This window comes from Mauremys reevesii, linkage group 3 (assembly GCF_016161935.1).
Source record: "Mauremys reevesii isolate NIE-2019 linkage group 3, ASM1616193v1, whole genome shotgun sequence".
Taxonomy (NCBI): Eukaryota; Metazoa; Chordata; order Testudines; family Geoemydidae; genus Mauremys; species Mauremys reevesii.
This window is the reverse complement of record NC_052625.1, coordinates 98273547-98286917: the sequence shown is the minus strand read 5'-3', so window position 1 is coordinate 98286917 and position 13371 is coordinate 98273547. Positions and strand designations below refer to the sequence as shown.

Here is a 13371-nt window from a genome sequence, read left to right as displayed (position 1 = left end):
ATGCTGAGTGGTGTTTGTTTTGCAAGGGGTGCTCTAGTAAGGACGTGGTATAAAAGAGTCTGAAAACTCCTCCCTAAGCCTGATGCCTGCCATGCCATGGTAAACTGCATTGCTCTGAGAATTTTACTGTGAATTCTGGAGGCAAGTAACATCCTGCAATGAATGTGGTCTCTGATATCTAGCAACACAAAAGGGATAGCACAAGAAAATGTCTCTTCCACTGCAAATTCTGATTTAGTTGCTTCATGTTGAACTCTGGCATTTCCCAGATTTGGCTGTGACTAAATACTCTGCTGTTCAAAGAACTGTAGATCATAATATATACTTTTTTTTTAATCACAGGGCGCACAAAAAAATTCACAGCAAAAACCAAAAGGAGGTAGAAAAAGACTTAATAGCCAAGCTGCTGAAAATGTCGAAAAACGAAGAAGTGTTAATCTCAACAAATGTGAAATGCAGGTATTTAAAACGAAATGTGTCAGGCCTGATTCTCTTATTTTGTTACATCTCTGTATAGCATAGCTATGTCATAGGCATCTATATGTATCTTTCTAAATGGACACATGTAGATAAAAATAAAATTGCCATGATAGCTAAGTAATGTCTTACGCTCAGAAATTCTTTCCCTAAAGCTTAAATAAACTTTAAAAGAGTAAGAAGTAAACTCTGTAAAAATAATGAATCCAACAAACTGCAATTAGACATCTGTCTCCGCAGGTATTTCACAATATGTGATCTTAAAAGCAAATGAACGTTTACTTAGTTTTAATGTAAAGGAACACTAATAAAGTTGTCACTCCAAAATGCTATTTTGTATGCACTACAGTTTTACGTTATTTAATTTAAATTTTAATCATATTGTCTAAAAAAAACCACTAAACATCTTAGTGCAGAATCTTCTATCTGATTATGATGATTACTAGAAACACCCACTAATCTGATGCTATTACAAAATAGCTTGATGTAATATTGGGAGGCTGAACACCTGGTAGATAATACTGTACTTGCTCTTAAAGGACTCAATCCTGCAAGGTAATGAGCATCAAGCTCCCATGAAAGGCCTGATTCAGCAAAGCACTAAAGTATATTCTTAATTCTTCAAGCATAAAGTCAGTGGGAGCTTAGGGTGTGTAGCATCTGTCAGGGTATTAAGTAACATGTAGGATCAAGCCCATGCAGCTTTAGAACATCCTTGGAATACTTTGCAAAGTTTTGGCCACCTTTTAAAAATGAAGTCATTGATATTTTGGAAAGAATCCAGAGAAGAGTCATAAAATGATGAAAGTATTCAAGGAAAAAAAGTTTGCCTTCTGTAGTGAACTGTGATTAACTTATATTATATATTATATATATTCAAGGCTATGCCCTGTGATGTGAACTTAGGGGACCCCAATACATATTGCTTAGGGGAAAAGATGACTAACAGGATCAGTCTTACCTGCTTATTGCCACCCCATTGTAGTCCTCCTATATGTAGGGGGGAAGAGTCATACCTATATATTCAACTGCTAGATGGTGGAAAAGATTGGGGGTGGTGGCAAAGTTTTACATATCCACTTCAGTTTGCAAGGGGTGATAAGGATTCTGAAACAATGGTGCAAGATCGTTCTACATTCCTCTGCTAAGCTCCACATGGCACAGCATTAGGGTCAAGGTTATAGTCCTCAGTATCAAGGACATTACTGCAGAGAGAGAGAGACTAACAAAACTGTATTTCAAATCTCCACAGAGCTCCAAAGATCCTTCAGATGAAGAATCTACCCAGGTGAATACAGACCTTTCCTTTTCCTGTTCTGCTAGGCAGCCATCTAGACAGTTTAGCGCACCACAGAACAACTCACTAATCATGGATATCCTGGCGGGAACTACCACTGTGAGAAACATCTGGACTGACCATCAGATCAGACAAGCCTTGTTTCCCAGTAGACGGCCACCTCAGGAGAATGAAGATGATGAAGATGATTATCAGATGTTTGTACCATCAGTATCTACATCCAATTCAAGTTCAATTGTGTGTGAAGAGAGGGGCACTTCAGGTCGTCCATGCAGTTGGCATGTGGGATTAATTAATCAAAACGAGATCTCCGGCTCCAGTCATCATAGAATTGTTAGACGGGCCAGTAGTGCTGGAGAAAGTAACTCTTGCCCAAATAATGCAAGACATAGAGGCAATGACTTTGTCCAGCACAGTTCCCGAAGGGAAGTGAAAAGTAGTTCTAGAACTGATGTGGGCAATATCAGTCCTTACCCAGAATCTTCAGAAGAGCTGACCATTGATGATATAGAGCATGTCTATGATAATATAAGTTATGAAGATTTAAAACTGATGGGTCTGACTAGAAGGAAAGAGTCTGGTCATGGTCCCCAAAGATCTGCTAGAGACTCTCTCCACAAAAGCCAAAACAAAAGCAGCTTGGTGGAAGCAGCCTCTGAAAAAAGGCAGGCAAATCAAAATAGGACCTCCATTCTTGCTAGTAAAGATGAAATCCTACTCAGAAGAGAGGCACCAACTTTAAGTTCACATGAGCTCAGGATTGTTGAGGAGAACATCTATGACACCATAGTGCTTCCAGAACCACCACTCTTGAATTTCAAATGCAACCGTCTTAAATGTTCTAAAAGGAGGAGTTTTTTGGGCCTGGAAACAGACTTTGCATGTTGTGATAATCTAAGGCAGTTTGTTTCTGAAGAGAGTCTCCAGTTCAGTGAAGATGAAAGTCCATATCATCATGTTCCTTTAGATAATGACTATTTGAGCTTAGTAGATAGCTCCTCCAACTCTGATTCACTCTCCCACAAGTCTGCAGCTGATAAACTATCTGAAGAAGTAGATGAGATCTGGAATGACCTGGAGAATTACATCAAGAAGAATGAAGAAAAGACAAGAGACCACGTCCTGGCAGCCTTTCCTGTTTGTAAAGATGATATGCAGGAAAGACTCCATGTTGGAAGTACTCCTGAACTGAGTAAAGATGTGGAATATTCACTTTCCACACACTCATTGCCAGAAAGGCCTGTTTTCCCTAAAACTTTGAAACACAGGGTAGCCAGATTAAGTGAGGCCAGTCTCAGATTTGATGAAGCAACATCATCTAAAGATAATTCATTTCTGAGTCTTAACAGATCTTCCTTCTCCAGTGAATTGCCTTTTATAGACAGCCCTTATGAATCTGCCAATAGTATTCTATCCAATCCACATACAGAGAGCACTGACCATGAAATGGATATTGTGGATAAAACAAAAAACAGAGTCTTTATGATGGCAAGGCAATACAGTCAAAAAATTAAGAAGGCCAATCAACTTTTGAAGGTAAAAAGTCCAGAGCAGGAACAGCCATCCAGCCAGCAACAGAAACTGAGGCACAAAGATCTTGCAGCCATTTTGGAGGAGAAGAAACAAGGTGGTCCTGCCATTGGTATGTTAAAAATATTGTCCTTCTCAATCTCTCTCCCCGCCCCCTCCTCACCCAATAGATTTCTTTAATAACTTTTTGGTGAAATTTATGTATTGATTTAAAATGCTATAACCCTGGTCACCTCTTGATCCACCAGTTGGATGATGATGACTGTATTACCTTTAATGTGTTACCACTGAGATTAAATTGAGTTCTTTATGTAACTTTAGTGCAAAAAGGATATAAATGCAATTCTATATTAAGAGCAAAATCTTGCCATTCGTTGATAGAAGAGAAGAGGAAAGAATGGAGCAATGTCAGCCATCTTGCTTTCACAGGACAGGTCGGTTCAGGATAGCCTGGGAACAGAAGTGTGATCCTGGGCACTCTTTGGCCTTTTATAAAAAGCAGTTGTTTTCTTGCTTAGGGTGCTCTGCAGGTTTCAGCTGAGAAGGGGGCCTAGTCACTCCTTCTCTGTGTCCCCTTGAGCCATAGAATACCATCCATCACAGAAGGCAGGTCCAGCTCCTTTATAGAAACTTCCTGTTTGTTGCTTGCAAGAATGGGGTTGGGGTCATGGAAGGAAAAAGTCTGTCTTTATCCCCTTTCTTGAGCACCTGCACTGCACAGAGCAGGGTGGAACAACAGAAGTTTCCTGTGAGAAATCCATGGACGATTTTAAAATAAGTTAAGAGCTTGGATTCAGAAAACTCCCAGTCACCAGAGTTTGTGCATCTCATTGTATTTATAGAATTTTAAAAAATAGAAATATCTTATTTATCATATCTGATGCAGTTTTCAGGATGCTCCTAAAGATCAGATTTTTTACCAGGAAAATATATCCACCAAATACAATAGTATGTTCTGTGCTCCATTATGTTGCATTGTGTGACATGGTATCAGTCAGTGGTGATGTTTCATCAGAACGCTACACTGTTGAAAAACATGTGAGAACAGCAAACCTTGCAGCCACTATAGCAAGTGGGAGAGCCCCAAAGTTCGGAGTTGGGATAAACATCCCAAGATGCAGATGTTTAATTAAATCTGAGTTTCCTGGCACACTGCATGACCCTGTGCCCTATAGCTATCCCTTCCCTTGGTAACTTCTCGGGGGAGCCCCAGTGGCCTGTTACCCTGGCTGGTGTGAATTAAAGGCAGTCTGTAGGCCTGCAACCTCTGGCATCTTTCTGAAGCATGGTCCTCTCTCCTCTATTTCCAGCCCTTCCCTGGGGTCATCTCCCATCTCTTTCTTTCTCTGCCACCTTTGATGGATTCCATTTCCTCCTCTTCTTCCTTCTTCCACAAATGCAGGAGTCTCCTCCCCCCCCGTCCCCCTCCACACCTGGCACCTGTGCTCTCTTTGTTGGAGGGGTTGCAGGCTGCCTCCATGCCTATGAAAGCCAGCACAGGAGCAATGAACAATTGTAGGAGAAGACTCAGCCTCTTGTTGCCCAGAAACAATAGGAGGAGGAGACTTTAGTGACCAAAGGTGAGCACTGTAGTGAAATATTCTTCCCAACCAGCCACTTAAGACAGGGCAAAAAACTGGCAGTGTTCCACCTCCAAATGGAGATGTCACCAGTATGCCCTAGTGTTATAGTCATTTAATCTATTTATAGAGGTTCTCAAACCGTGGTCCATGGATCACTTTCTGGTGGTCTGCGGAGGGCTGACTAGGCACATGGTACTGGCTCTTCTCCTTTCCCCAGCTGCTCAGTCACGTTGAAATACAGCTAAAAATATATCACTTTCCTAATGTTACTTTTCCATGTATGGACTTGCTGCCAGAGGGATGGGATGAAAGGTGATCCATATGAGTGCAAATGAAAGGAGAGGTATCCCTGCCACACTGTGTGTTTTTAAGACTGAGAATGTCTGAACTATCAAAATCAGTAGATAGAAGAAAATATATATGTGAAATAGTTTTCTTTTAAGAAGAAATAAATACTCCAGCAACTTTGAAATGGTGAACTAAAAAAGAGAACCGAACTGCTTGATATTTAGCAGTAGCAATGCTTTTAACAGTTACATAATTTATCTTTTCATAACTACAGATCATATTGATGCTGGCATCTTATTCCCAGAATGTATGGTGCATGGTTGTTCACTGTTTTATCACAAAACATTTCACTCTTGTCAGTTTCATGTTTTAGTATAATGAATGACTGTGTACATGTCACTGATCTGAAATGTTGGAGTCTAGAATTGCATTGTTTTGTGGACTGTAAGGCTGAAAAATGTTGATGTTTACAATGGTCAAGGACAAAGATTTAAAAGAGTTAGTTTGTCTGAAACTTTAATTTTCATATAACTTGTGTTTTACACTGTTGTTAATTTTGACTAGTTAACTATTTCTCTTCTCCAGGTGCCAGAATTGCTGAATATTCCCAGCTTTATGACCAGATTGTTTTTAGAGAGACTTCACCCAAAATGCAAAAGGATACTTGGGCCACTCCTCAGAAACCATCAGCCTTAAGATATTCATCCCCAGTGTCAATATCTCCTTCTCATTCTCAGTTAGCTAGTGAATGCTTAAGGGCAGAGGATTGGCTTTTGCATTCTACGTACAGTAATGGAGAACTAGCTGATTTCTCTCCCTGGCCCGAAGTCCAAGATCTGAAGTCAAAGAGCTCCTCTGTAGAGAGCGGTACAAAAAGCAATCCAAGACAATTGCCATCAGCCTGCTCAGTGCCTTCCCTTCAGATTTCTACACAGCTGCATGTCCCAGAACAAAGGTGGAGTGCTATTATTAGTCAGCCTAACAAAGAGAATTTACACCAAGATCACATTTATAACTCATTAGGAAAGAAAGCAAATCATACAAAATCACAAGCATACAGCAGGTCACAGTCCTCCTCCTCAATTGTGGTCAACCGGTCTGAGGAACCAATAACTTATCTAAATGAAATGGACAAGAAACAGCTGTACTCAAATAGAAACTTTAGATCTGACAGCCAGGAGTCTGTGCCAAATGCTGCTTCAGGATTCACAGTATGTGATGTCATGAAGCAGTTCCCTGAAAACTGTTCAGAGATGATTCTTCAAGACTCTCAAAAAATTCTGAGAGTGAACTCGCCGCTAAATGCACAAATAGCTACGCAGAACTATTTTTCTAATTTCAAAGATACTGCAGAAGGAGAAGAGGATGATGACGACTATGTTGAAATAAAGTCTGAAGATGAGCGGTCTGACTTAGAGACTTCCCAGAACCAAACAAAGAAATCAGACCCAAAGATAAACAATGTAGACTCTGCTTCTTCGGAGACTCTCTGTAGCAAAAGCATGTCTTGTACTCCTGGAAAACCAGTGAATAGCAAACTTGCCCTTACCCCATACCTGACTGCATACAATGATTCAGATAAACTGAATGACTACCTGTGGAGTGTTCCATCTCCTAATCAGCAGAATATTGTCCAGTCTTTAAGGGAAAAGTTTCAGTGTCTTAGCTCAAGTAGTTTTGCTTGACACGTTCAATAATTTCTAATTGTACTGCCTTAACATGTCAGAGTATACATTAGTACAACCAATACTGGCATCCTGTGTTTTAATAATGTGTAGACATTGAGCACTGTGTCACAGTAATATTAGGAAATGTAGATGTGCAATGTACCTTTTTTACAGTACAGAAAGTTAAAGTGGCCAGGTGTGCACTGTCTGGGATTAAGATCTACTTGTATCTTTATAATGCAGACTAATTTCTCCTAATCTGTCTCATTTAACTTTACATATATTTTACATCTCCCTTCTTTCTCCTGTCTCTCCATGTGGAAATCTTAGTATTCAGACTGTTGGAAGGTAGCCAATGCTGAGTCCAAAAATGCATGTACAATTACTGTAATTGCACATGTGAGTGCTGAGTTGAGCATATAGCCATCTGACTACGCAAATACCAGATTTCTGAGCACACTTGGGGGAATTGCACCAACAAACTCGGTGTGCAGTTGCACACACATTTTTGCACATGATCTTTTGAAAATCAGGCTCCAGGTCTGTGGGACCAATGCATAAAACACAATATATACGACTACTGTAGAAAATAGAATTATTACATTTTAAATAAATTTGCTTGTGAATGGTGCCAGATTGATAACCCTGGGGTCTGAAGACATTATCCTTACTATAGCTCCATAACAGCTAAAGCACAGGCAATGGCATCTTCCCCTGTACCAGCCTGGCAGAGTGCCTCTGTCCTGTCCTGGAGCTTATTAGCTTTAGGAAATGAGAGGGTAATTCAGTTTCTAGGCCAATTCAATGTTTGAGCTTGTGGAGACTGCAAATACCTATTGTGATTGTGGTATTTATAACATGGACACCTTTCTATTAAGAACAAGACCATCAGCAGCAGATAAATGTAAGTTGTAGGTGAAAGCTCTTGGCTTTTCTAGTATTTGTAAGATGGCGGGTTCCTTTGGCTACATTTATAGGTCTTGTCATTAAATACCAAATGCTAATGATGGGGCTTCTTGCAATCTGATCCTCTTAGTTCTGAACATACTGTAGTTCTCAAAATGTCCATTGTCAACCTAATTTAATGTAAAAGATAAAAATGGTTGTGCTATCTACATTAGAAATGAGGTGGTATCTTCATACACTTTCGTTATTACCAATAATGTATGGCCGCTAAGAAGACTTTTTTTTTAAAGACCCTCTGTATTTTTCTTTATAAGAGTAGTATCATTTCTGTCTTGAATATCAGAAAAGTTAAAGGAAGCAAAATAAAATAGCAAATGTGTTTATGTCAAAAGTCGTTAGCTCGTATCATCTTAAGGCAAGAAATACCTTAAGGTTGAGTTGACATTGACTTTGAGGGCCTAATTCAACTCTCATTAAAGTCATAATCCTCAATTTTTGACATTACTTTTTGGTTAGCAGCCATCTGTGAACAAACAGGAGAACAGGTCATGTAAGACCAAAGTTCCTGTTACATACATATAAGTAAAAGGAGTTGGAAGAAAAATTGAGAGGGTATGATGCATTGCCAATTATTTTCCTAAAGAGAGAGTTTTTCAAACTTTTCACTAAAGTATCAGCTTCTCTGTCAGGGAAGAATGTGGAAAGATCTTTCTCTCTCTCACTTTCTCTCAAGTCAGTAAGAGAGACCTGACTTTAAAATATTCTCCGATACCTTTTGTTGGTCCAGGTTTTCCACTACCTTTAGAAATAAAATGACCTATACAGTGATGGGGATGAAAATGTTCATTTGTCATACAGACCAAAATGGAATATCTGTGATTAAATAGGGGATGAGGATGGCATCTTGACCTCTTATAAGCATAATTCTCAATGTTTGATCTAATTCCAAAATAGGGTGTGTGTGTGGGTGTGATTTTTCCCAAATCTCATTATTCATTCCTAGCTTTTCTCCCATGCCAGCAGGACAGATAATGAATGTCATCTTGTACAATTTCAGAGAACAATCACTCCTCCCTTCACACAAAATAGCTTTTTTCCTCTCTTAATCTCCTCTCTTCTTTTCCTGGCAAGATTTATCCCATTTCCCTCTCTTTCTGATCACATAAATCATGCAATGCTTTTGTTTTTAAAGCGGCTAAAAATGCTAATGAACCATTCCTGTTCAGTTGGCGTACCTGAAAACCCTGGAGATGGCACCCTAGCTGGAAAAGGAGACCAGCCTGACTTTAGCCATTAGGAATCAAATTGAGCTTCCCAGAGAGGAAAAAATACCAGTGGAAGTACAAATGTTTAAAAATCTGCCCACACTTTTGAGGTGCTCCTGATGGGAAAGCACAAACTACTTTTATGTTACTTTATCAGATTCTCTTCAGGGCCTATGCAGGAAAAAGTTAGTGTAGACATTAGCTCAGAGCCCCCAGCAATGACAAGGCTGCCATGGAGGTGTGGTAGTGAACAAGACATCTACAACCTCTAGAGTTGCCACCTCTGAGATGCAGAAAAACTGGCCACTGCCCCCACCAGCCTGATCCCCCACCCCTTCACCTTTCAGGTGCCCTCCCTGCACTCCACCCGTGGCCTGCCCCCATCCTGTCTGGCTGGGAAGGAAGGTGGCTCTGGGCCCTGGTGAAATCCATATGCAGCTGGTAGGGAAGGTGGCCCCACAATAACAAACCCACTTGTCCCCTTTCTCCTATCTAGATGGAGGCTAGAGAGTCTGGTTGACCCAGAGCATGCCACGAAGAAGGGGAAGGGAGCTGAGTCCTCCAAGGCAGGCCTAGGGGAAGTCTCTGCTGAGTATTTCCTCCCCTTTTAGCCTCAGGGTGGGGGAGCAGCCCATTAAATCATTTCACTGGCAAGGCTTGTTGAAAACTGGTCAGGTGGCAACCCTAACTTCCATGTGCTGGGGCCTGCAGGAAATTTGCTCAGCCCCAAAATACGTGATGCTGGCAGAGTAAAGGGGCTTGACCAGGGTGACTGAGGGATGTGTTAATTAATACATCCTTGCTGCAGGTCTGGCTAGTAGGATGCTCCTTTAATGCCTCTGACTGAACTTCAAGCTGCCCTTCCTGATGGGGGTGAATCTCCTATATAAGAAGTGTGATCCTTGCTATTGCACTTCCTGAACGAACAAGAGGTGAATCTGGCTCTTTGTGTTTAGAAACAATGGTTCAAAAACACAGCTTTCTTTTCGCTTCAGAATACATTCCATTCTTTTGCAAATGATACATATTATACTGGGTTCTATTTAGCTCCCTTTATTTTCTTTGTTGCACAGCTTTGGATTCTATTACTTGAAAACATTGTACTTAAAAGAGAGCCTAAATGTGTGTACTCTACAGCCATGGATATATCTTGTATCTGTTTTTGTGGTGCTTTAAATTTTTCAGAAGTAGGCGAAGTGATACAAAGTTAAAATAAGCATGGTCTTATTAATGTTCTGTTTCCACTAATAATGCATTACTTCCCTCAATTACAAAGCACAGTAGTCCACCTAATTATTTTAGAATTGTCAACTATTACTGTATAGGTTATTCTGAGATACATCTGCAGTTGCCAGGGTATATTCAATGACTTCTGTTTTGCTGAGATGCGGATTTCAGGAGTTGCTTATTGATTATTTTGAACTGTCTACTACACAAGTCTTTGCATTGCTAAAGAATGTGTACTCTGGGGATTTATTTGATCACTGTACCACAAGTTCCACTTTTGTTATACACAAAGTCATTTTTGTTATAGTGGATGTTCAAACAGTTTTGGAATCTGCATTTAGTAAAACACAGTTGAGGAATAATGTTGTACATATTTAAGATACTGAAATTTAGTAATGCTGATATTTATTTAATATAGCTTGTAAAGTAATGTAAATATGAATAGAAATTAACATTTGTGTGTTAACTATAGCATATCTAGATTTGTCTAAACTACTAGAAATTCTGTTTTAACTTCAGAAGTTAATGAAATCTCATGCAGTCAATGGAACAAAATGGAGGGGAGTTATAACAATGTGTAACTGTTTCCAGAGATCAATTTCATATGATTTTTAATTTTGGATACTTTAATTATTTTAGTTTGCTATTGGCATATAGGCAGCTGAAATTGACTAAAGGCTAAGCACTGGAAACATTTTCGTTGGTAAAACAAGATTAACAGCTTTCAGCTCTTCCATGAATAAATGAGACCTGAAAAGATAGAAAAATATTTCCTAGGCTCTACCGGTAGGAAGTTTGAGTTGTGTTGGCAGCTCCTGTTACAGTTTACAAATAAATAAAATAAAATGCCCAGTAACAGGAATAAGAAAAGTCAGTATCAACTGCAAAATGTTGATCCATTAGGATTAAGTGCAGTATAATTGTTCTTATGGTGATTTCCACCCAAAAAACATGTTACAAAGACATGAAAATAATGTCAAGAAAAATCCATATTGATTTAATTCAATACTTACTTGGTAAATGCATGGAGTTGGAGATACTGTACATATCTCTGCAGAAAAACATTTTTCTGCATATTTTCTCAGACTCTATTAGACTTCACTCCACCAGACTCAATTAGCTTGGTGCGAGCTTTCTTTGATTGGTGGGGGAGGAGGGGAGAAGACGGGGCGAGGAATTAAGAAGTTGTCTCACAGCAAAGGTTAAAAAGTTCATTTTTTGAACAGAACAAAGCTGATGTCAGATTGTCAGAATGTGAATTATCTGCAGCCTCAGGGCAACAAAAATGTGAATGGAATAAACATAGCAACAGTTCTATAATACAGGTGGTAAAAATTGATGGTTTTGTAGCATTTGTCTTTCTGTTGTTGCTGTCCCATAGATGGTGGTCTCCTCCCTTTGCAATAAACCCATCTTTTTTTTAAAGCAAATTTGTTTGAAAGAGAATTTATTTTAATCCTGTAATATTGCTGGTAAAACTCTCATATGTTTCTGTATTGTTTAAGCCTCTATATTTGTTGGTAGTTCCTGCACTATGCTACCAGACAAAGAGTTAAAAAATGACGTTACTTGTTCCAAGTTTAACTGTATAGTTCTTAATTTCTGCATATATATGTAATATCTTGTTCTGTGGATAAGAGATGGAACTTATATTGCACTTTTTAATTACTTGTTTTGTAAAGAATATGTAAAAATATATGTACATGTAGAAAACTTCTTAAGATAAGCTTTTCTCCATTTTGTTTTGCTTAAAAGCTGAGTTTAAAGCATGCCAAAACTAAGAAAAACATGTAAGTATGTACTGCTTAGAAAAAAAAGCAATAAATGCTAAATTTGTTTGCAAAAATCAAGATGTCTGCAAAACAGCAGTGTTTAAATGAACTGTTTATAGGACAATACTATCTTGTAATAGGACTCCATCCTTCAGTATATGTACAGCCACTGACTCCTCTGCCTGTATATTACCTCCATCCCAAAATGCTGTGGAGATTGGCCAGAACTAGAACCTTGAATATAACACCTTCAGATATTGGGAGTCTGGATGAATTTGAATCGCTGGATCAAAAGTCTCCCTTTCAGTTCTACTTCTGGTTTGGATGCAAAACCAGAAAGGGCCCATTTTCTACTTTAAATCCAGCCAAATACTTGCAAGAACAGTTAATCAGATGTTACCAATTGAATCGAAAAACAACATGTACTTCGTGTCGTGTTCTGTCACACAGAGGTTGATGAACTTTCTACAGCTTTGGCAAAGCGAGATGGGTTCTTTAACTCAGAGTGTATTTATACTTACAGCGGCATGCAGAGTGCACACCCCTCTACCATGGGTATAAATAGCATTGTAGATGGTTTTATACTGCTTAGGCAAGTACAGTAATGACATGCCAGCATCTTAGGGTATATACTGTACACATCTCTCTCCATGCCCAAGCAATGCCTCTCATGTCTGTCGCTATTTTTAACAGTGTAGTTTCCTACTGCCTCCCCAGTGTAGAAAGAGGTTTCGGCAGGGGAAAGCAGCAACGAGAGGCTCCAGTAGCTCCTCACTGCTGGAGCTTTTCCTTGACCTAGGAAGCTGCTGGAGTCTTTCTCTGCCACAGGGAAAGACTCCAGCAGCTCCCTCCTACCAGAGTCTTTCCCCACTGCTTCACCTGTTCTGGAGCCTTCCACGGAAATATGGATGCAGCCGGCTTTTCACTACAGTGGGTGTAGCTACACACATGCTGCATGCCACTGGCAGTGTAGGCAAGGCCTCAGGCAGTAGTGGCTCATGGTTTTAGATCCAGAAGTCTAGGGCTCTATCTCTACTGCTGACACTTTATTACACTGGTCTGGCTTTAGACTAGAACCCAAACCCTGTTTTAAACCTAATTGTGATCTGAACATCTTCTCCTTGGCCTATCTGATTTGTTAAGGTTTGCTCATCCCAGCAATTGGAGAACTTAGGTAAATGTTGTGAAGAGCAGTGGTTTTCAAACTTTTTTTTTCCTCTGGTGACCCAGTTGAAGAAAATTTTTGATGTCCATGACCCAACGTTAACTAGGGATGAGGGGTTTGGGGTGTGAGAGGGGCTCAGGGCTGGGGCAGAGGGTTGGGGTGTGGGAGGGGGTCAGGGCTCTGGGCTGGGGATG

At 39.8% G+C, this 13371-nt stretch overlaps 1 protein-coding gene across 4 annotated transcripts in view; it reads left to right on the top strand.

The window, feature by feature from the left end:
- The window catches only part of PLEKHG1 (pleckstrin homology and RhoGEF domain containing G1), a 228882-nt gene extending 216792 nt beyond the window's left edge, over window positions 1–12090 (top strand). For all 4 annotated transcript variants that reach the window (XM_039530890.1, XM_039530889.1, XM_039530891.1 and 1 more), the window contains exons 17-19: window positions 343–459; window positions 1730–3416; window positions 5761–12090. In XM_039530890.1, coding sequence (XP_039386824.1) covers window positions 343–459; window positions 1730–3416; window positions 5761–6860 — 2904 coding nt within the window. In that variant the 3' untranslated portion in view covers window positions 6861–12090. The remainder of the gene's footprint in view (window positions 1–342; window positions 460–1729; window positions 3417–5760) is intronic.
- Window positions 12091–13371: the final 1281 nt, after the last annotated feature.